The sequence below is a fragment of the Antennarius striatus genome, chromosome 23 (assembly GCF_040054535.1).
Source record: "Antennarius striatus isolate MH-2024 chromosome 23, ASM4005453v1, whole genome shotgun sequence".
NCBI classification, from domain to species: domain Eukaryota; kingdom Metazoa; phylum Chordata; class Actinopteri; order Lophiiformes; family Antennariidae; genus Antennarius; species Antennarius striatus.
In genome coordinates this window covers 9,297,338-9,319,751 of record NC_090798.1, presented here as the reverse complement: position 1 = coordinate 9,319,751, position 22,414 = coordinate 9,297,338, and the positions used below count along the sequence as shown (strand labels likewise).

At 47.3% G+C, this 22,414-nt stretch overlaps 2 protein-coding genes across 19 annotated transcripts in view; one reads left to right on the top strand and one right to left on the bottom strand.

The window, feature by feature from the left end:
* The first annotated feature begins 2,995 nt into the window (after positions 1 to 2,995).
* Positions 2,996 to 22,414, top strand: part of LOC137590808 (retinal guanylyl cyclase 1-like) — a 101,375-nt gene continuing 81,956 nt past the window's right edge. For both annotated transcript variants that reach the window (XM_068308595.1, XM_068308596.1), the window contains exons 1-3: positions 2,996 to 3,063; positions 10,048 to 10,289; positions 10,709 to 10,939. In XM_068308595.1, the coding sequence (XP_068164696.1) occupies positions 10,049 to 10,289; positions 10,709 to 10,939 (472 nt within the window). In that variant the 5' untranslated portion in view covers positions 2,996 to 3,063; position 10,048. The remainder of the gene's footprint in view (positions 3,064 to 10,047; positions 10,290 to 10,708; positions 10,940 to 22,414) is intronic.
* On the bottom strand, positions 12,006 to 20,892 carry LOC137590809 (protein NYNRIN-like). Of its 17 annotated transcripts, none has more exons than XM_068308602.1 (5): positions 18,671 to 19,343; positions 18,182 to 18,256; positions 16,318 to 16,536; positions 15,797 to 16,218; positions 12,006 to 15,588 (listed from the first exon to the last, which is right to left on the bottom strand). In XM_068308602.1, the coding sequence occupies exon 5, from the start codon at positions 15,563 to 15,565 to the stop codon at positions 13,349 to 13,351; it is 2,217 nt and encodes a 738-aa protein (XP_068164703.1). In that variant the 5' UTR covers positions 15,566 to 15,588; positions 15,797 to 16,218; positions 16,318 to 16,536; positions 18,182 to 18,256; positions 18,671 to 19,343; the 3' UTR covers positions 12,006 to 13,348. The 17 variants fall into 17 exon arrangements, 5 of the variants coding, with proteins under 5 accessions (XP_068164703.1, XP_068164704.1, XP_068164707.1 ...); XR_011034502.1 differs by having other exon boundaries at positions 13,998 to 15,588; positions 18,671 to 20,170; XR_011034509.1 differs by lacking the exons at positions 15,797 to 16,218; positions 16,318 to 16,536 and adding an exon at positions 18,357 to 18,622 and having other exon boundaries at positions 13,371 to 13,511; positions 18,671 to 20,170.

Below are 22,414 nucleotides of genomic sequence, written 5' to 3'. Positions count from 1 at the left end.
CCATCTCTCTGAGGAACGTTTCCAGAACCTGGTTGAATCTAATCCATGGAGGATTAAAGCAGCTCTGAAGGCAAAGAGGCGTCCAACCTGGTACCAGCAAGGTGGACCTGTGAAGTGTATGTATACACACTCTACAGCAGTGGTCCAAAACCCCCGGGCCGTGGACCGGTCCGTGGGTCATTTGGTACCGGGCCGCTCAGAAAGAAGAACTTATTTACATTACTTCCGTTTTATTTATTTCGGAGTCTGAAAGTGACGTCTGTGTGGAATGACACACTGACAAATTCATGCATCTGTCCCGCTTGACAGGTCTTGGTCACATGACAGGTTATCAACACACACACACAATGAAGCGCCCATAAGCGCACCAGTGTTCTGGATTAAAGTCAAGGCAGATTATCCTGAGATCGCCCAAAAAGTATTGAAAACCCTGCTTCCATTTCCAACCTCCTGTCTTTGTGAAGCGATTTTCTGCTGTGACCGAAAACCAAACCAAACTGCCGAGTAGACCAGACATATGGTACACACTTCAGGTGTCATTGTCTCCCGTTACACCTAGATCAGCGGTCCCCATCCACTAATTCTCATTATTGTAATTACTATTATTTGATTGACTTGTTCACCTTTCTTTTGGAAATGATCAGTATTTCTCCTGCGTTGAATGCACTGATTGTAAGTCGCAAAATTTTAAAAATAAACCTCATCAGTGCAGTCACTTGAATCGAGTTTTTAATGTAATTATTTCTTATAATTATTTTGTTTACAGAGATTAAATAGAGATGTTGATTATCCATTTATGAAAAGTTTGTTTATTGTCTGTTGATGTCTACATTTTACATAATACCACTGCGGACGATTTATTATTAGACTACAGCTGTTCTGGCGTCATTAACGATTATCGAGCAAATGAAGACCGGTCCGTGAAAATATTGTCTTAGATGAAACCGGTCCGTGGCGCCAAAAAGGTTAGAGACCACTGCTCTACAGTATTATCAGAAGTGTTTGTTCAGCTCCAAGTCATTCATATTTAGGTGTTCACATCCCATCCAAGGCCCCAGCTGTACAGAACCCGTCTTCACAGAGGAATGTGGTTCGCTCTCAGAAGCTAGAAGCTCGGTGGCTTCTAGCATCGTCCACTGGCAGGAAGCCACCACCGACATTTAATGAGTAAGTCTGGAGCTCAAGACTTGAACTGACCAGAACAGGGTCAGCACCTCAACACATGAGAACACCTTTAGGATGAAATAGAGCCAGACTGAGAGCCACACCTTCTCCTCTGTCAGTGTGACCTCTCAAATTACCTTCTGGAAGAATAAAACATTCCAGTAAACATCTCCTGAACCTTGAGGACGGCAGTCTGAAAGAGCTGAAGCTGCTGAAGGTGGAGCGACGGGGTGAAGCCTTCGTGTCAGTAATCGGATGCAACGGAAGGTCACGTGTGTGAAGACAGGTGAGAGAATACTTTGTGCAATGTTGTGTGTGTGTGTATATACTGTAGTCTATACAGGAAAGCACTGTCTACACCCAGTTGATCTTCATATGATGGGAAGTGGTTCTCAGAACGTGGTTAGCTTTAATGTTAGCCATTAGCGAAAGCTAAATATTCAAGTTTCAATGTACAAGTCACTGTTTGGCTTGTGTTAAGGAAAATGTGGCACTGCTGTGTTTTGAACAGTCAAATAGTGTTTCTTTATTTCTGATAAACTGGCTGAATGTTCTTCCTGGAGTGTACAGAGTTCTCAATGAGTTGTGTGTGGGCAAAAAAGCCATTCTAAAGCTATTACATTTCTGGTTTTTAAATCCATGGCTTCTGGACTCATACATCAACACACTGGTGTACCTTCAGGACATACCTAAGAGTGTGTCCGTGAACGGGCTTGTATGTAACTGTCATCATGTGTTCTGAGTCATGGTTCCATCAGTGCAGGAACCCGACTGAAAGCGTTTCACCTGTCACCTGGAACAGAACCCCTCCAAGTTGCAGGACATCCCAGCAGATGGGTGGAGGTCTAATCCCCTCTCTATTTCTGGCTGCAGACCAGGTGAGAGCTCTGATCGCTGTGGATGGACCTAATCCAGATGAGGATTAGCAGATCAGCTAAGACTCGACCAGAGCCCAGGGTTTAGAACTCATGTCAACTACAAGGGAACGAAAGAGGGTCATGTGATCTATTCAAGACTCCAAGATAAAACCATGTAAAAGAATAAAATGAAAGCATACAGACCTACATCTGTGGTGGGGGAGGGGAGGGATAGGGCGCAAGGAATGAAGGCGTTAGGGAATGAGGGATGTCAGTGGGTGTCGGCCATCATCCCAGCAGTAGGCTGTTTTCATAACAACGTGTCAGATGGTAATGCACAGCCTCCAGGGAAGAAGTGAATGAAATGAACTAATAAGACAAACGTTTGGGGAGGAGCCCAGTGCATCATGGTAACCCCCCCTCCCAGCATGCTTTTAGTCCACCATCTGTCTGATTGGTCAGCACCTGGTGGAACGAGGGTAACATCCTGAACCAGCTGTTACCAAGTAACCGATGGATGGATGACGGATGGGTTATGGTTATGCTAAGGATTTTCAGAATAAAAGCATCAGAGCAGCTGATGAGGCGGCCTACGTGCTCATGGGACTGGTGGGAGTGGGACGTGTTTGACGTTTCACTACAGTTATCAATTTATTCTTAGAGAATTCTGAAAGATTTTCACCCTGTAGCAGCTCAGAAATGGGGATCAGCGACACCTAGCGGTGAAAGAAAGGTCAGGTTAACAGGTTGTACACACACACGGAGTCCTGCTCTCATTACAGACTCAAATTTCCTCCTGAAATAATCAGATTAAACTAAATCTGCTTGTGTGTGTGTGTGTGTGTGTGTGTGTGTGTGTGTGTGTGTGTGTGTGTGTGTGTGTGTGTGTGTGTGTGTGTGAGAGAGAGAGAGAGAGAGAGAAAGGGAGGTTCTCTCACGTTCGACCCCTCTGTAGGTCGGTGTTCATCCTTTGGTTCGGAGATTTCTTCAGGTGTCGACAGAAGTTCAAGCTTGTTTGGACACATGAGCATTTGAGACAAAGGTAAACTTGTGCGTGTGTGTGTGTGATCAGTTTCATGGATTAGTATTGCCCTCTTTGTGTTAAATTCTATTGATCTGTGCACATATGATCCTGGCTGTCAGATAACTTGTCATGAACGTGAACCTGATTGGTTCTTTTGGCAGAATGAGGACGGTTGTTGACGGGTTGTTGGTGGGTTGTTTTATATATATATATATATATATATATATATATATATATATATATATATATATATATATATATATATATATATATATATATATATATATGAGTAGGGAGTAGAGTACAGTCAGTCAGTCATCTTCAGATTACTACCACTGTATCCGCCGCAGCGGGTCACAGGGAGCTGGAGCCTATCTCGGCGGCATAAGGCGGGGGACACATAACTTTACTGATCCCATAAGGAGGTTCTGTCAGGGAAATTCATTTCTCCATCGCACTACACACAGCACAATGAGTACACAAAACACAGAAAAAAACACACAGAAAGCACCAGCACATTAAAAAGTAGTACCAACACCAAATAGGAAGAGTAATAAATAACCCATCAAGAATATATAAATAGAAAATCATAAATAGGCATAGAATTAAAAAAATAAACAGGCCTAGTTAGGCATGGGTAGAGTTAAGTGTCTATAGTGTTTGCATTGTTTTTGGTGCATTTTTTGTCATCCCTCAGCTCTCGTGTGGACTCTCTTCTTCTTCATCTCCCCAGAGAGGAGTTGAGCAGTTTAATGGCTCGGAGGATGAAGGAGTTCTTAAGTCTGTTTGTCCTGCATGTTGGGAGGCGCAGCCTCTGGCTGCTCAGGCCTCTCAGGCTTCTCTGGTTGTTGGTAACAGTGTGCAGAAGGTGGCTGACATTGTCCATGATGTCCAGCAGTTTGTCCAAGGTTCTCTTCTCCGCCACCGTTGCCAGAGGGTCCAGCTTCATCCCAACCACTGAGCTGGCGCTCCCTCCCCAACACACCACAGCGTACGACAGGATGCTGGCGACCACAGACTGATAGAACATCCACAGGAGCTTCCTGCAGATGTTGAATGCCCTCTGCCTCCTTAGAAAGTACATCCTGCTCTGTGCTTTCTTGTACAGCTGCCTCATGTTGCTTGTCCAGTCCATCTTGTTGTCCAGCCACAGCCCAAGGTATTTATAGGTCTGCACAGCCTCCACCTCCTCCGTTCCAATCAGAACTGGTCCAGGCTGGGATCTGTCCCTCCTGAAGTCAATGACCAGTTCTTTAGTTTTCAAGGTGTTGAGCTGCAGGCTGTTGCTGTGACACCAGTCAACAAAGTCCTTTACCAAGCATCTATACTCCTCCTCCTCTTTGTTCCTGATACATCCCACGATAGCTGTGTAATCTGCAAACTTCTGGATGTGACACAGTTCTGAGTTGTAGCAGACATCCGCCGTGTACAGGGAGAAAAGGATTGGGGACAAGACAGTCCCATGTGGAGCACCGATGCAGCTGACCACAGTATCAGACCTGGCGTCCTTCAGCCTGACGAACTGTGGTCTATCGGTGAGGTAGTCGTTGATCCAAGCAACCAGGTTGGGGTCCATTCACATTTGTAGGAGTTTTTTCTGTAGTATACAGGGCTGGATGGTGTTGAAGGCACTTGAAAAATCCAGAAAAAGGGTCCTCACAGTTCCGCTTTCCTTGTCCAGGTGCAAGTGGGCTCAGTGTAGCATGTGGAGGATGGCATCCTCCACGCCGACCTTTTCCCAGTATGCAAACTGTAAAGAGTCCTCAGCATGTTGTACCTGAGGCCTGAGGAGATTGAGGAAGAGCTGCTCCAAAGTCTTCATCAGATGCAATGTGAGCACCACCGGTCGGAAGTTGTTTAACTTGCTGGGCCGGTTCTTTTTGGGAACTGGAACAATGCATGAAGTCTTCCAGAGGGTGGGCACCTTCCTGAGAACCAGGCTCAGGTTGAAGACCTGTTGTAGCGGCTCCCCGAGTTCAGCGGTGTAGGCCTTGAGTAGATGGGGTCTCACTCCATCTGGTCCTGCTGCTTTTCGGGGCCGAAGCTTCTTCAGTTCTCCTCTTACCTGGTGTGCCGTGAAGATGGTAGGAGGCTGTGATGGTGGTGGGAGCTGGTGGGTGGAGGGAGGGTGTCTGTGACAGCGAGGAGGGCTTGCAGGTGAGAGAGCGGGGGAGAGAGGAGAGGGGGAGATAGGATAGGTGGAGGTGGGCTTGAGGGACGTAGGATAGGGGGTGGGATGGGGGGAGGAGTGCTCGGGGGAAGGGGGGATGAGGGGGGCTGCTCCGCTGCTGCAGAGAGGGGGTTGGTAGGTTTGAGGAGAAGGAGGGACTGGGGGGAGAGGGATGGTGAGGGACTCCCTCGTACCTACAGATGTGTGGAGGCTGTGGGGGGAGGTTGAATGCGAGGTGAGGGGGGAGGGGCTGGGACAGGGTTAGATGAAGGCAACTGATTTGCTGTGGCGACCCCTGAGGAGAAAAGCCGAAAGGGAAAGCAGAAGAAGGAGACCGAACTGTCTTGGTGGGGGCGACCACATCTAAACAGAAGTTATGTAGTCCGTGAGACAGTGATAGGTAGATAGATAGATAGATAGATAGATAGATAGATAGATAGATAGATAGATAGATAGATAGATAGATAGATAGATAGATAGATAGATAGATAGATAGATAGATAGATAGATAGATAGATAGATAGATATAAAGATAAGACAGGGGTCTGAATAAAATGACTGAAATACTGCACAGAGGATATTTATTCAAAAGTAATCAATGAAACGCGAAACAGAAAGGACTGAGTGTCCATTCAGGATAGTATGACTGAATTATGTCAGAGCAGCTCCAGACAGGATTGGACAGGGCTGTGTGGCCAGAGAGGATCTGTTTTTAAATGAATTATAATTATTATTTAGATGACCAGTCCTCACAGACAGAAACTGGAAACCAGTTGAAAAACGTTTATGATCAGACGTGAAGAGTACTGAACCTGTGAGCCAGGTGGTGATGATGTCATCACACAGCAGGTCGATGCTGGTGGTGACAAGTCTGCCTGCCTTCCAGCTCCATTTAACAGTTTTAGCGTTGTTGCTATTCGAAGCATTCTTAGCGGTGTTTGGCATTATCTAATGGTGTCAGCCAGCATTAACATGTGAAGATTTAGAGGTCAAAGCAGTCAGCCAGGTGCATTCTGGTCCTCGAGCCAGGTCATGATGAATCAGATCAGAATCAGATCTTTATTTGTCATGCTCACACACTTTTTCACATGGAACAGTACGAACTACCTCTTTGAAGGTCCCAGTAAGCATGGTCAATTAATAAGATAACACAAACAAGACAAAAGTTAAATATGTAAGATGTATAAAGTGTAAAGTGTCTGAACAGCAATTTTATTTACAATGTAGCAGCTTAAATGTTTGGGTGCTCAGTCTATTGCACTTGAAGAAGCACCATATTGCACCAAATCCCCGTGTGTTTGTGGTGACATACGGGGTGTCGTGAGGGTGACTACAGAGCACCACAGGAGTTCAGCTGTCTAACAGCCTCTGGGAAGAAGCTGCTTCTCAACCTGGTGGTCCTGCTCTGGATGCTCCGTAGTCTCCTGCCTGAGGGGAGGGGTTGGAACAGACTGTATGCTGGGTGCGTGGGGTCTGCAATGATATGGGTGGCCCTCCTTCTACAACTTTTGTGTAGACTTCTGTGGTGGTAGGTAGGCCACCCCCTACAGTCCTCTGTGCAGTCTTCACAACCCTCCACAGAACTTTCCTGTCTGCTGCAGACCAGCTGCCGTGTCACACAGTGATGTTGGTGGTGAGGATGCTCTCCACTGCACCCCTGTAGAAGCATTTCAGCATGGCACTCCCCATTCCAGCACGCCTCAGCTTCCTGAGGTAATAGAGCCGCTGGTGGGCCTTCCTGAGCAGGTAGGAGGTGTTACAGCTCCAAGTGAAGTCCTTGGTGAGATGAGCCCCCAAGTACCTGTAGCTGGAGATCACGACCACTTTCGCCGAGCAGTCATATGTCAGTAGGGTGAACAGGAAGGGGCTGAGCACGCAGCCCTGTGGGGAGCCAGTGCTGAGGGTGATGGGGGAGGAGATGGTGTTCTTTACCCTGACAGTCTGTGATCTGTCTGCCAGGAAGTCCAGGACCCAGTTCCCTGTTGTTGCAGACAGTCCCAGCTCTGACAGCTTTTGCATCAGGGTCTGTGGGATGGTATTAAATGCTGAGGTGAAGTCCAGGAAGAGCAGGCGGATGTAGGAGTCCCTGCTCTCCAGATGGGTGAGGGATGTGTGGACCACAGAGGAGATGGCGTCATCGGTGGAGCGGTTCCTCCTGTAGGCATATTAGTGGGGGTCCACCGTTGTGTCTATGGAGTCCTTGATGTGTGCCATGACCAGCTTCTCAAAGCACTTCATGACTATCGGGGTGAGGGCCACCGGCTGATAGTCATTCAGGTCCTTCACCGAGTGGCCTTTGGGGCCGGGACGATGGTGGCAGACTTCAGGCAGCTGGGGACCGTTGCTAGCTGCAGTGAGGTGTTAAAGATGTCTGTTAACACCTCTGCCAGCTGGTGGGAACATTCCTTCAGCACTCTCCCTGGGGCAGGATGGAGATGTGATCTGAGAAGCTGAGGGCCAGCAGGATGGAGATGTGATCTTAGAAGCCGAGGTATGGTCAGGGGAGGGTCCTGTATGCGCCGCATAGGTTGGTGTACACACAGTCCAGTGTGTTGTCCCCATGTGTGGGTATGGTGCGTGCTGGTAAAAGCTGGGCAGTGTGTCTGTTAGTTTTACGTTATTAAAGTCCCCTGCTACCACGTAAAACACCTCTGGGTGCCTGGTCTGCAGTGAGCTAATGGTGTCGTACAGCTCACGTAACGCTTTGTTTCTGTTAGCGTTAGCATTAGCACCCAGCGGGATGTAAACCATGGTGACGAACACTGCCGTAAACTCACTAGGCAGATAATGCGGCCGGCATTTAACAGTCACGTGTTCTGTCGCCTCGGAGCAGTAGCTCTTAACCAGCTCGCTATTTGTACACCAACCTCTTTCACGTATGCACACAGTACAATCTCACGTGTTTGTCCGGATCAATGGTCCTGGTTCGCTCGGAACAGTTAAATCCATGGATCTGGAAAGCAGAGTCTGGCATGCTGTTGTTTAGCCAAGTCTACGTCAGGCCGATCACATAGCTGCTCCTCATCTCCTCCCAGGCCCTCAGCCGGGGGCGTAGCATGTCCATTTTGTCGTCCAAAGAACGGACATTGGCCAAGAAGAGTGACGGGATCGGTGGTCTTCTGGCTTTTAGCTGAGTTAGCCAGCCAGCCCTCTTTCCTCTCTTCTGCCTCCGATCACATCGCTTCCTCTTGCTGGTCCATACTCGGGTCCCCCCGCGCCGCTTATGCGTTCTGAGTATCCCCAGTCTGCGAGAGTAGCTTTCAACGTAGGTGGAATGGATGTTGTTGTCTCTGATGGAGTACAGTGCGGCTGGGCTGTACTTCATATTTACCGTATTTTCCGCACTATAAGGCGTACCTAAAAGCCTAAAATTTTCTCATAAACCCATAGTGCGCCTTATAATCCAGCACGTCTTATATATGGATTAATATTCATATTAATATTGGTTAAAAACATGATCGCTGAAAAAATCCGGCAGTCTGGCCGCCAGTCATGCCGCAGTCCGCCACCAGAGGAGCACCCTCACAAGGCACTCGGGCCTATGCCCCCTAACAACGGTAGTCAAGGGGCATCACTGAAGTCCCGGCTCTGACTGAGCTGCTCTCAGACGGTAGAGCAGACTGTAGGAGCACCGGTGATTACGTAGCAAAACATAAGGAACTTTCAACAATTCTATTAATAAAGTTTGACTGACTGACTGATCTCAGTATTTCCTAACAATTTGGCGTTGTAAATAACCCACTTTAAACTTAATTGGTCTTAAAAATGCCATTGTGTTGTCATCTGGAATCTAGTGACGGTCCATTCTATTAGTCTGTGGAAACACACGGAGAAACTGGCATAAAGGTGAATGAAAGACCCTCAAAGCTGAACTTCCAGCCTTTTCTGAAATTTCAAGAGCAGAGTCACTGCTAGACAAAGGTGCCAACGGGTGTGCTGCAATTGATTTACAAATGTAGTTGATAGCTCTGGGCGGGCGGCAGAGGGGCGCATTCAGGCTTGTGTATTCTGTCTGCAGCTTCAAGCTGTGAGATTCACGGCGGTGAGACACCGACGTTAAAGTCAGTTCTAGGAGTAAAACAGCGTCACATTTGCCAGTAAATTAGCAGCCTGACATTAAAAACTAGTTAAAAAATTGTTTAGGACACACAGCAGCAAATAGCTGCACCTCACCTCCGACTGGACTACCGATTGATCGAAACAATATTTAATTAATAAATGAAGTCAAACTTCGGAGCTTAAATATCTGCTTCGAACTTCAGATGAGGAAATAATCCGCTCTGTTCGCACTGACTGCACTCGTAATGAATTTAACCAGTTTTAATGTCAGGTTTTTTAATATGCGTGTTGACTTCTTTCTAAGATGGTAAAGTGATCCAGTGTTCAGGTTTCCTTGATGAGGCTCAGAATGGCTTATTGACTTAACAATAGGGGCCATTCAAAGGTAGTCAGGAAATCATGAATGCAATCATGACTGTCTGAGCAGCGCGGCTCTATCTAGTGGACGGATTGCGCAACTACAACCACTGCAGTTTATCAAATAAATTTTATTCATTTTCTATTGTGTGCGCCTTACAATCCGGTGTGCCTTATATATGAAATAAATTATAAAACAAACAAATTATTGAGGGTGCGTCTTATAGTCCAGTGCGCCTTATAGTGCGATAAATACTGTACATTTGTTGCCAAGCTGTTGTTCAGATTTTCCCTGACAGCTCTAAAAATGGGGATTACAGTAGTGGGAGCTCCAGAAACCGCTGCAACCCTGTACGCTGCCATCATGGAAAAGAAAAAAAAAAGACGAGTGTGAACCAGTCCTGTTTGTCTTGCAGGATGCTCCCCCCCAGGTGGTTGCTATGGGAGTGCCTGTGGGCACTATATGTTGCACCTGTCTGGGCAGCCACCTTCAAGCTGGCTCTAATTGGTCCATGGTCATGTGACCCCATGTTCTCCCGAGCAATGCCCACGGCAGCGGCCAACTTGGCGTTGTCACGGTTGCAGAGCGACAGCGGCCTGAGCAGAGGATATCACTACGACATCAAACTTCTGGAGGAGGATTGCTCCACATCCAGAGGTTGGTGAAGCACATTGATGCTCAGCAGACGTTTTTAAAGACAAAGGTTTTTTGGGACAGCTGCTGCTGCCTCACATCCAGAAGGTCCTGGGTTCAGATCCCCCTGGGACGTTTCTGTGTGGAGTTAGGGTGTCCTCCTGTGTCTGTGTGGTTCTGTCCAGCTTCCTCCCACCTTTAACATCATGCACTAAAGAAGTGGTGACCGGAGAAGAAGAAGAAAAGAAGAACAACTTCATTAATATCTGTGGGGTTCCCTCAGGAAAACTGGAAATTCTACTCTGTTATGTATCCATATACCCTCTTCTAACCCTTACCCATCTAACCCTAACCCTAACCTACCTAATCCTGTGCTGATCAACCCTCACCTTGTTGTTCCTGTGAAGTCTCTCTTTTTTTTTCTTTCTGTGGTTTGATTTCAGCGCTGACTGAACTTGGAGATATGGAGGGTTATGGTCATGCCTACATTGGACCTTTTAATCCTGCGCTCTGTCATGCTGCGTCCCTATTGGCTCAGCACTGGGAAGTAGGGCTCGCTTCTCCAGGCTGCCTGGATGCCAACTGGCCAAATCTTCCTCCCATCACGCCGCCCAGCAGAGTCCTGTTTACTGTGCTCCGTTTTTTCCACTGGGCACATGTGGGCATCATCTCAGGTGAGGGTTAGGGTTAGGGTTAGTGTAGCATTTGTGCACACTAATTAATTATCACAATTACCATATTGGCCCGAATATAAGACGACCCTGAACTCAAGTTTGAAAAAAGACTTTTTGAACACCAAATTTAATTTTCATACAGAAAATAATTACAGTACATCTGAAACAAATGATTATAACAATATATTCGAGAGAAAAAGCATGTTATTTTGCCTCATTCAAATCATGCAAAAACTGTCTATCCCATCTTAATATCATATGAAGAACATAAGAAGTTTGCATCATAACTTCTCCTCAGCTGCCGGTTAACCTGGTCGATCTTCGACCCACTTTTCTCCAGATTGTCGCTACGTTTCTATATTTTCTGTTATCTCTTCTCTTATTTTCTTCTCTTTTCTTTCTTACCACTATTTTTATTTTTCTTCTTCGTGACAGGGGTTCGCTTTGGCCTGGGAGGTTAAGTTCAGCATTTGCTTTAAAGATGTCTGGTGCTATCTAGCGTTGTTAATGGGTGTAATGTCTAGACCCCAAATGTAAGATGACCCCCACTTTTTCAGTCTTATTTCAATGTAAAAAACACCGTCTTATATTCGGGTCAATGCGGTAATTACTATAATATCAACTCGGGCTCAATACGAAGATCTGGGTTCAGCTCTAGGAGAGGAGAGAGGAACAGACTGAGGAAGAACTTGTGTTTTTTAAATGGTGCTATATATTGAAAAAACATAGAAACAACAAAATGGAATGGCCATTCACAATATCCAGAAAAGAAATTTCAAACTTAAATCAGCTTTCAAGGAATGCCAAATAAATAAAATAAATCCAAAACTTCATTGAGCCCCACTCAGTTTGATGAGTTCAGTCCTATTGCAGTAAAAGTTCAGGCTGCCCACAACACTGAGCGATGTAACACTTGAGACATGATAGATAGATAGATAGTGTTGAAGTGGAGCCAAATAATATGGTCCTAAAGACCCTTGGTCCTCCAGCTTCGTGTTCGTTTTCTCTTGGTTGTGGACAATTTCTGAACAGAGTTAAATAAACAAAACACTCAGTGAAATGTCGAAGCTTCAAAGTTTATTTTTCAATTGCAAAGAGAATATTCTCGGCACTTTGTCTCATGGGAGATTACTTCCTGCAGAGTGCGAGGATGCACTTGCAGCACATGGATTTTATGCACATCAGAAGGCGGGGTTCACCTGGTATCACAACAGCTGCAAGATAGCAGGCAAGACAGTGGGTTACATTCAGGTGATGTCATGATGCCCCAATTATCTGAGAAGAAAGAGGAAGACGGCCTTGCAGACGGCCTGGCAAGAGGTGATAAGCAGACAGGTCATGAAAACTATCGTAGCTATACGCCAATTATCTAAGAAGATATACGCCAATTATCAGAGAAGAAAGAGGAAGACGGCCTTGCAAGAGTTTCTGCTCGACTAGCTGTGCAAGCAATTTAGCATAAGTCAGCAGTTCTAACTGTCACGTGATGTGACCTAAGATGAACTTTAAGCTCAGTAACTTTCCACAGCAAAATAACATAAAAAGATATAATTCCAACATAACATAAAAAGATATAATTCCAACAATCCCCCTTTTGGACTCGAAAGAGTCCAACACCTAAAATTAAATGTAGAAAATCTGTAGAGCAAAACCTGCTGCCGGGAGAGAACCTTCCGCAGGGTTCCATAACACTAGCATGACATTGAGATGTTGGGAAAAATAGGGGTTTAATGGACAGAGTTAAAGGATTACTTGTGGGGGAGTAATCCCTTTGCAGAGAAAAGAAGGAGCCCAATCCAGAAGTGGGGGGCTGGAACCCATGTTCTGTGGAATACCAAACAGAGGACCAAGAAGCACACCACGGGTCATTAAGGGAGTTGTCACTGTGACCGCAGATGTAAACATCATAGTGTCGCCATGGTGCGCCAGGACCCCTGCAGTTAATTACTTTGCAGAGATCAAAGGTATAAGAAGCTGTAGCCCCCTCAGTGTAGCTAAGCGTTAACCCACCATACTGTTGTAAACATTTGTCAGGAGAGGATGCAGCAGTGACAGCCAAAAGACTAAAAACAAGGAAATACAGCATGTTTTTTTTTTTTTTTTTTTTTTTGTTTTTTTTTTTTTTTTTTTAGACTGAAGATAACGGTTGTTGCTTGTAGAGAGGGAGGTCTTGCACCTTTTCCTCTGGGTTGACCCCTCTGGATACTGGCTCGTCCGGACGCTGGTTGAGAGCGATGCTCGAGAACGCTGCACCGTGACCGCTGGGGTCTCTTCAAAAGCTTAGGTCAGTTACTGAACGTAATTGCCTGCTCTCGGGTTGCTTTGTGACTTTACGCCACGTTGAACAACCACTCACTCGATGTCCTCAGTTGGAGCCGTTGCTCGATGTCCTCAGTTGGGGCGGATGCCCTAGTGGTCGTCACCACTATTAGCAGCTTTTGGAGAGGGGAGAGCGACTCCCGTTGGGGTCTTTGCAGGCCTGGTGGACGTCAGATGAAACCACGTGTCCCCTCTTCCTAGAAGCCGAACTGCGGTTCCGGTTCTCTCAATGACTTGATGGGGACCTGTCCACCTAGGTTCAGACCATTTTCGTTTGATTACTCTCAGCCACACCCATTCACACACATTCACACTTTTTGGTGGTTTCTCCTGTGGTTCTGTGAGATGGGAAAAATTGACTGTTAGTTCGCGGAGGCCTTTTGGGCCTTGGAATCCGGGAACTGGTTCCAATGGAGCTGTGGGAGCTGGAAAAGGTCTGTTAGTGTGTGCCTCAAATGGGGTCCAACCTGTGGATGAATTCAATGACATTCTGACATTCAACAGAGCCACAGGGAGGGCCTGTAGCCAATTCATCTTTGACGAGGCCATGGATTTTGACAATTTTTCTTTGATGTTGCGATTCATTCGTTCGACCTTTCCCTGTGACTGAGGGTGATACACAGCGCCAAAAGTGTGTCTCAATCCCAACATACTTTCCACCTGTTGTAGATGTTTGTTTTTGAAATGAGTTCCATTGTCTGACCTGATTTTTCTCGGAAAACCATGAGTTGGAATGTAATGGTTAACCAAATGTTTCACTACAGAAGCTGCTGTCTCTGCTCTGCATGGATAAGCCTCAGGCCATCCTGAAAAAGAGTCAACAATCACTAACAGGTATCGATACCCATTAACCGATTGGATCATGTCGGTAAAATCCATTGAAATTACCTGACCAGGTGCTGTCACTTCCTGGTCCTGCACCCCTGGAGGTGGTTTAGTTGTTGGCAGGCAATTATGCCTATTGCAAACACTGCAGTCCTGCAGTTCACTTTTCACAATTGTTCTCATGAACGGATGCCACCAGCCACAGAGACGTCTCAGTGTTTCGTCCGTGCCTACGTGGCATGGTCCATGGGCTTCTTGAATCAAAACTTTCAATTGTTTTTGAGGCGGCACAGGTTTACCTTCTTTGTTCCAGATTCCTTCATCATTCTTTTCACCCCCTTTTGCCTTCCACAAACTCCTTTCTTCTGGGCTAGCTTTCACCTGCCACTCTCGGATCACATCATTCGTTATTTTGCAATCAATTTCTTTGTCACTCACCGAGAGTTGGAGTGCTGGCTGATAACCTGCCACCTTTTTAGCAGCTGCATCTGCTGCGGCGTTTCCATTTGCAATCAGGTCATTTTTTCTGGAATGACCTGGACACTTGATAACAGCAACAGCTTTTGGCAACATCAGCATTTCCTGGAGATGCATTACCTCTTTCAGGTGTTTAATTGGACTTCCTGTTGCTGTCTGATAATTGTTCCGTTGCCATTCACTTAATGCAGTATGTACAACCAAATGAGCATAAGCAGAATCAGTGTAGATATTTACAGTTTGGTCTTTTGCGAGTCCTAGAGCTTCTGCGACTGCTAGGATTTCAGCTCTCTGTGCTGACTGTGGTCCGTCCAGTCTGACTTCCTTAACTGTCTCAAAATCGTCGTTTTGATGTTGAACTATGGCAAAACCTGATTGCAGGCCATCCATGCCTTTAAAACAACATCCGTCGGTGAACAACGTCATGTCGGGGTTAGTCAATGGCTGTTCGTACAAGTCATCTCTGAGTTTTGTGTCGTCTTGGACTTTTTCTGTACAAAAGTGTGGGGTACCTTCAATCAGACCATCAGCCATATTGATCCCTTCATGGATGAAGATGATGTGTGGTTGAGTGATGACCGATTCAATCTTGCGTTGGCGTCCTCCAGTCATGGTGAAGAATTGGCTTGTGATGTATTGGACAGTGCTGTGTCCAGTTCTGATGGTCAGTGGATGATGAAGTACCACGTGGGCAGTTTTCTGGACCAACCTAGCTAGTGCTGAGGCAAAAGATGAACAGGGCGTTTGGCGTTTTTCATAATTGTCCAATGGTGTTGAGACATACATACAGACGTTTCGTTCTCCTCTATCCCCCTTTTGAAAAAGCACAGCAGAAACACTGCTTGCTTTTTCAGCCACATCGAGGAAAAACATCTTATTGTAGTCAGGAATGGAAAGAGATGTAGCAGAGGCCAAACATGCCTTAAGGTGAGAAAAGGCAGCATCAGCGTCCGGAGTCCAGGCCAAAGCGGCTGAAAGGTTCCGCATGCCGACTTCCTTGACCATAGCACGGAGAGGATGCGTGCACTCTGAGAAGTCAACAACATGATGGCGAGAGTAGTTACACAACCCCAGAAAAGCTAGCATTTGCTTCACGGTAGATGGACGAGCAGAGTGTAAAATGTCTTCTCTGTGCGAGGAGGAGAGGCCTGTGCCCATCCGGGTTACACAGCGACCAAGGAAAGAGACTTGAGTTCTGGCAACTTGAATTTTGGATTTAGAAACTTTAAGGCCTACTTCATGGAGACGAAGGAGCAGAGAGTGAGTCGTGTCCAGACAGGATTGCTCTGATGGAGCCGCAACCAGGAGGTCATCGACGTACTGGACGAGGAGCACACCGGGCGGAAGAGACAAAGGTTTCAGAAGCTCACGAAGATGGACGTTGAAGAGACCAGGAGAAAGGAGGAACCCCATGGGCAGACAGTTGTAGGAGTATCTCCTTCCATCCCAGGTGAAGGCCAGATAAGGTTTCATGGATGGATGAAGAGGAATACTGAAAAAAGCATTAGCCAAGTCGATGACAGTGAAGTGAGTGTGAGAGGGCGACAACAGTGAGAGTGCAGCATGAGGGTTCGGGACCGGAAGGGTGGGAGTGGTGACTGCAGCATTTATAGCTCTCAAATCATGGACCATCCTCCATTTGCCTGTACCTTTCTTTTCTACAGGGAGAATGGGTGTATTAAAAGGAGAGCTTTCAATTAGAGCAAGCACACCAGCTTCAAGCAACCCGTTTATGGTCTCAGTTACACCGGCCTTACCCTTCGCAGGAACCGGATATTGAGGAACCCAAATGGGACCCGGTTTCATTTGAAACGTGACTGGCGTGACGTCACAACGACCGACATCCGTAGGACCCTGGGTCCAGAGGGAGTCGGGAAGAGAGTCAATCAGCGCAGGTGCCAAATCGCTGTCGGATGTTTCTCTGCCATGGTGCCTGTCCAGGACGCTGTGTTCTAGGACGGAAGGGATCACAAATTCTGGAGACAAAATGCGATATGAGTCAAGAGATGCAGAATAGTGCAAACCAGAGTAGAATGTCGGCTTCCAATCATCAGCATCGATGCAAGCTTTCACGAAGGGACCCAGATCTTTCTGTGTGTGTTTTGGGGAGACAGCCAAGGAGACATGAGGATAGCAAGGCGGCATCGAAGGATCTGGAGGATCATCCATACGATACCACTTCTGCTGTTCGGGCGTCAAGGATACGGCCCAAGCCACACCCTGAGGTCCTACGTAGAGATCTTGGAGAGAGAGATCCCACGGGAGTCCTTCCACCTCCTGGAAGGCTCCCAGGAAAATTGTGTCTTCCATCCTGTCATAATACAGAGTACAATGCAAAGCGTCAGAGACCAGATCATAGGGGCGTAGGTGACGGACCCAGGGCGACCACTTTGTCCAGAAAGTCTCAACAGGAGTCCACTGTCCAGCATCAGTGTCCATCACAACCCAAAAGATGTCAGCATACATGCACACCACAGCAACTTTGGCATGTACCGGAAACATGGTGTTGACGGGGTTGGTGGCAGACAGGCACAGTCGGGATGATCCATCCGGAAACATCAGTTGCAGGCCGTCGGCAGAACACTTTATCAAAGGACACAACTTGCACATTAAATCACGCCCTAAAAGATTGGCAGGGCTGGAGGGAGCCAGGATAAAGGAGTGAGTTAATAACTGGTTGTGTGCAGAAACCAAAATGGAGGAAGTCTTTGGCAGGGCAATTTCTTCACCCTTGAACCCAACTAAAGGAATTACGTCATTGGTGACATAGGCGCCAGGAGGAAGCCGTTGGATGGTGGAATAACGGGCACCAGTATCAACCATAAAAGGAGTTGACACTCCTCCTACCGTAATGGTGATCATAGGCTCCTGCATGCCTATGTCCGTGGGTTCAGGGCATCTTCATTGTGAGAACTGTTCACCAGGGGGCAGACGCTGGCGATTCGGGACGGGCGAACCTTGGTTGGAGTCCACTGGGCGGCGCTGTTGGTACTGCTGCCGATCTAGAGACTGCCACCGTCCCATGTCTCTGCCACGTCCACGAGGGCGTTGGAATCCACGACCACGCCCCCTAGGTGGGGGCCTCTCGGGGCAATCGTTGACCCAATGACCTTCTCTGCCACAGCGGAAACATACGTAACGTTGAGTGTCAGCCCCACCCCAAGATCGTGGCCCCGACTGATACATCATTCTATCTGCATCATCAGGTGGAAGAGCAGAGGCAGGAGAGGAAACAGAGTCCTCTTTCTTCTTGATGTCCTGGATCTGCATGACGGTCAATTGAGAAACAGCAGTTTGATGTTTTTCTACCTTAGTATCTTTTTCTTTGGCATGTCTCCTCAGAAAGTGTCTCAGGCAGGAACACCACCGGTCATCCGTCATTTCAGCCAGATCTGGTATGTTTTCCATGGCGGTAACCACTGTTTTGGGAATCCCCTTCAAAATGGAAGCTCGAAAGACTGAGTCATGGAAAGGCGAGGTATTATGTAGAAAACCTGTTTTAATGTGATATTCAGTTTTGGCCCAATCAACGTAAGTAGTCGCGTCCTCTCCAACTTTTGGAGTGAACACCATGTCATGGACAGCACACAGAGGCAAAGGGAAATGTGCGTTAAGACCTACGTCAATGCGGTCCAAATTTTCGTGGTCTAGAGGTTCATCTTTAGCCATACGACCCACCCCTGTTTCCTCTAGAACCTGTGGTAAGATAGACAAAGGACATACTTTAGTTAAAATCATTTGCATGTCACCACCACACAAGTCGTGGCCCATAGCCTGACGCTGCACGGATGCAAACCAATTGCGTCCCCCCGATGAAATAGGTGGCAATGTCTGAAGCATGGCATTGAGATCTGCTGCAGGGAAAGGGCGGTAGACGGCAACACGCCGTCCGGAGTTGGGGTCCACTGTATCCATCAATGGAGCTTGTACAGCGGCTCTGGATCGAGTCACAGGTCCCTCTGAGGTGGGCTGACAGGGAGGCGGGGTTGGAGGCCGGGGAGGGAGAGAAGGGAGGGGAAGAGCGGAGACGGGAGGTTCCACTCGGGAAGAGAGGCGACAGAGCTGTTCCTGTTTCTGTAAAGTGGAATGTTGTTCGTTGTCAAATGATACCTCATGATGTTTGAGTGACGTCTTGAAGTGTTCCTCCGCTTCTTGTTCTGCTTGTAGGACCCTCTGACGGAGTTCGTCTCTGACGCTGCGGGAGGCATTCCCTCTGCGCAGCAGCTCCGTCTTGAACTCACTCAGGGCAAGCCTCAGGTCCGGATAAGTTTTACTGGTCCTGAGGATTTCTTCAAACTCATCTTTAAGCTGTTTGTTAGCTCGTTCACAGGGCGCGGCCATGATTCTGACATGTTCCGGTACCACTTTACCTTCAGTCGCGGGTGTGGGCGCGGATGGGGCGGTCTGATCCATGTGCAGTTTCCCGCTGGTGATGTTCCAGACTGGTGCTTGGAAGTATAGTGACGGCGGGTCTGGTTTGGTCTGAGTCAGAGTCAGAGTCTGTTGTAATTCTGCATAAGGATTACTGGCAAACGGGTTAGTTTTGGAAAAAACAGATGCAAAATTCTCCCCCAGATAAGGAGGCGGGTCAGGATTATTCCAAGCACACTTTTCTTTGACCTCTTGTCTACTTACTCTGACTGATCCTCCCATTGACAGCAATCGTACATGTGACTTAACTTTTTCCACCTTTACATATGACTCTCGTGCCCGCCTTCCTGGAATACTGATTCTATTTGTTGCAGAGACAGTTGTGGCCAGTACATTTAACTTTTTAATGCATGCTTTCTCAACCTCTTTCATCAGTAAGACGAATGATTTTTTGGATGTTAGCGGTGGTAACCATCCTTTTTTACAGCAATCTTCAAACCAATCTTTCATTTCAGACTCCGTCTTACTGCGGATCTTTGTGGGCAGTCCCTCGGATGCCACTAAAATAGCAATTTTTGCTTGATTTTCTAATGGTGCACCATCTGGGTCGTCTGGAATTAAGTTCCAGTTGAACCAGTCTGTTTCCCGATCGAATTCACCTTCCATTGTAAATTCTATTAGGCCTTTTCCCAATTTAGTTAAGAAAATTCGGCGTCGTTTCCTCCGAGAACCTCAACACGGAACTCAGTATCACTCGACCCACGATCCCGGATCGTTTCACTAATATTCCCAGACGGGCGTCCCAGACGCAAAATCTCTAGCGCGCAGGATGTCCCAGACAATCCTCTCAGTCTACTCAGTTATGGAAGAATTTACCAGACGTTTTTAGCCAATAGTTTGCTTTAACCTCTACAGCCTAATGTCATCAGCTGGGGCAACCCCACAAACTCTTTGAGCGACCGCAGTATTAAAACAACTAGGTTTGAACGTCTGTAAACCTAGTTGAGTGTTCTTACTGTAAGAATAATTTAGGTGTAAGAACCACCAGACGCTGACACAAAGTATAATTAAAAGACCGATCAATCCAAACAGCGTCCGGTTTGACATTCACAAAAAGACGTCTATTAAATCAAATCACTGGTGTTCGAGTCAATGATTCTAGAACGTTTTCCAAATAGGGAAAGACAGATTTTAACCTTATACTGACAGGCAGAGACAAGGCCCTAAGAGGCAAAGTTCCTCTTACCTTACAAGTCGGGGTACCCTTTGGAGTTGTCTCTGTCCGGCAGGAGTCCAGCCAAGATCACGTCGGGGTCACCAAATGTTGAAGTGGAGCCAAATAATATGGTCCTAAAGACCCTTGGTCCTCCAGCTTCGTGTTCGTTTTCTCTTGGTTGTGGACAATTTCTGAACAGAGTTAAATAAACAAAACACTCAGTGAAATGTCGAAGCTTCAAAGTTTATTTTTCAATTGCAAAGAGAATATTCTCGGCACTTTGTCTCATGGGAGATTACTTCCTGCAGAGTGCGAGGATGCACTTGCAGCACATGGATTTTATGCACATCAGAAGGCGGGGTTCACCTGGTATCACAACAGCTGCAAGATAGCAGGCAAGACAGTGGGTTACATTCAGGTGATGTCATGATGCCCCAATTATCTGAGAAGAAAGAGGAAGACGGCCTTGCAGACGGCCTGGCAAGAGGTGATAAGCAGACAGGTCATGAAAACTATCGTAGCTATACGCCAATTATCTAAGAAGATATACGCCAATTATCAGAGAAGAAAGAGGAAGACGGCCTTGCAAGAGTTTCTGCTCGACTAGCTGTGCAAGCAATTTAGCATAAGTCAGCAGTTCTAACTGTCACGTGATGTGACCTAAGATGAACTTTAAGCTCAGTAACTTTCCACAGCAAAATAACATAAAAAGATATAATTCCAACATAACATAAAAAGATATAATTCCAACAATAGATAGATAGATAGATAGATAGATAGATAGATAGATAGATAGATGGATGGATGGATGGATGGATGGATGGATGGATGGATGGATGGATGGATGGATGGATGGATGGATGGATAGATAGATAGATAGATAGATAGATAGATAGATAGATAGATAGATAGATAGATAGATAGATAGATAGATAGATAGATAGATAGATAGATAGATAGATAGATAGATAGATAGGTTCTGTTGGCACCACTCCACAAAGTCAACCACCAATACCGTGTACGCCCCCTCATTACCCTCCCGGATGCGTGCCACTATCGCAGTGTCATCTGAGTACTTCTGTATGTGGCATGTATCCGAGTTGTGCTTGAAGTCTGATGTGTAGAGGGTGAATAAAATGGGGGAGAGAACGGTCCCCTGTGGCGCCCCCGTGCTGCTGGTCACCATAGAAGACAAACAGTCCCCCATACGGACGTACTGGGGTCTGTCCGTTACATAGTCCGTAATCCAGCTCACAAGGTAGGGGTCCACAGCCATGGAGGTCAGTTTGTCCTGTAGGAGCGGGGCTGGATGGTGTTGAAGGCGCTTGAAAAGTCAAAGAAGAGCACTCTGACGGCACAGCCCCCGGCATCCAGGTAGGAGAGCATGTGGTGGAGGAGGTACGAGACAGCGTCGTCAACCCCAACCTTAGCCTGATAGGCGAACTGGAGAGGGTCCATAGCACCCTGCACCTGTGGACGCATGAGCTCCAGGACCAGTTGCTCTAGGGTTTTCATTATGTGGGAGGTAAGAGCGACCGGTCAGTGGTCGTTGAGCTCAGTAGGGCGTCCTTTCTTGGGTGCAGGGACGATGCAGGAGGTCTTCCACAGCGACGGGACCCTCCCCAGCCACAGACTGAGGTTAAACAATCACTGCAATGGGTCCCCCAGTTCCGAAGCACAGGCAGAATCTTGGGGAGACCTTATCCGGTCCAGCCTCCTCAGTGTTGTCGTCAGCAGCTCTGCAGTGATGACGGTCTCAGTCGTGGTGGGAGCAGGAGGACGTTGCGAGGTTGGAGGTACAGTGGTTGAGGTGGGGCCGTAGAGCTTCGCAGTTCTTGGAGTAGGCTCGGGAGAAGTGGCAGGGGTGGAAGGAGAGGAAGCACAGGAGGAGGGAGCATCAGTGGAGCGGTATGCAGGGCCGGGAGAGGCCTGGGACGAGGAGCCGGGAGTGGTGGGGGAGCTGAACCGGTTGAAAAAGCTGTTTAGTTCATTCGCTCATTCAATATTCCCCTCTACACTGCTGCGCCCTTTCCCGTGTCCGGTGATGGTTCTCATCCCATTCCAGACCTCCCGCACCTGGTTGCACCCCAGCTGCTTCTCCAGGCAGAGCCTCACTTCCTGCTGGGCCTTCCTCATCTCCTCCTCGTTCTTGCTGCTGAACGCCCGCTTCTTCCTGTTCAGGACGGCCTTGACTTCCTTTGTTACCCAGGGTTTGTTGTTGGTGTAACACCTGACTGTCCTGACAGGGGCCACAGTGTCCGCACAGA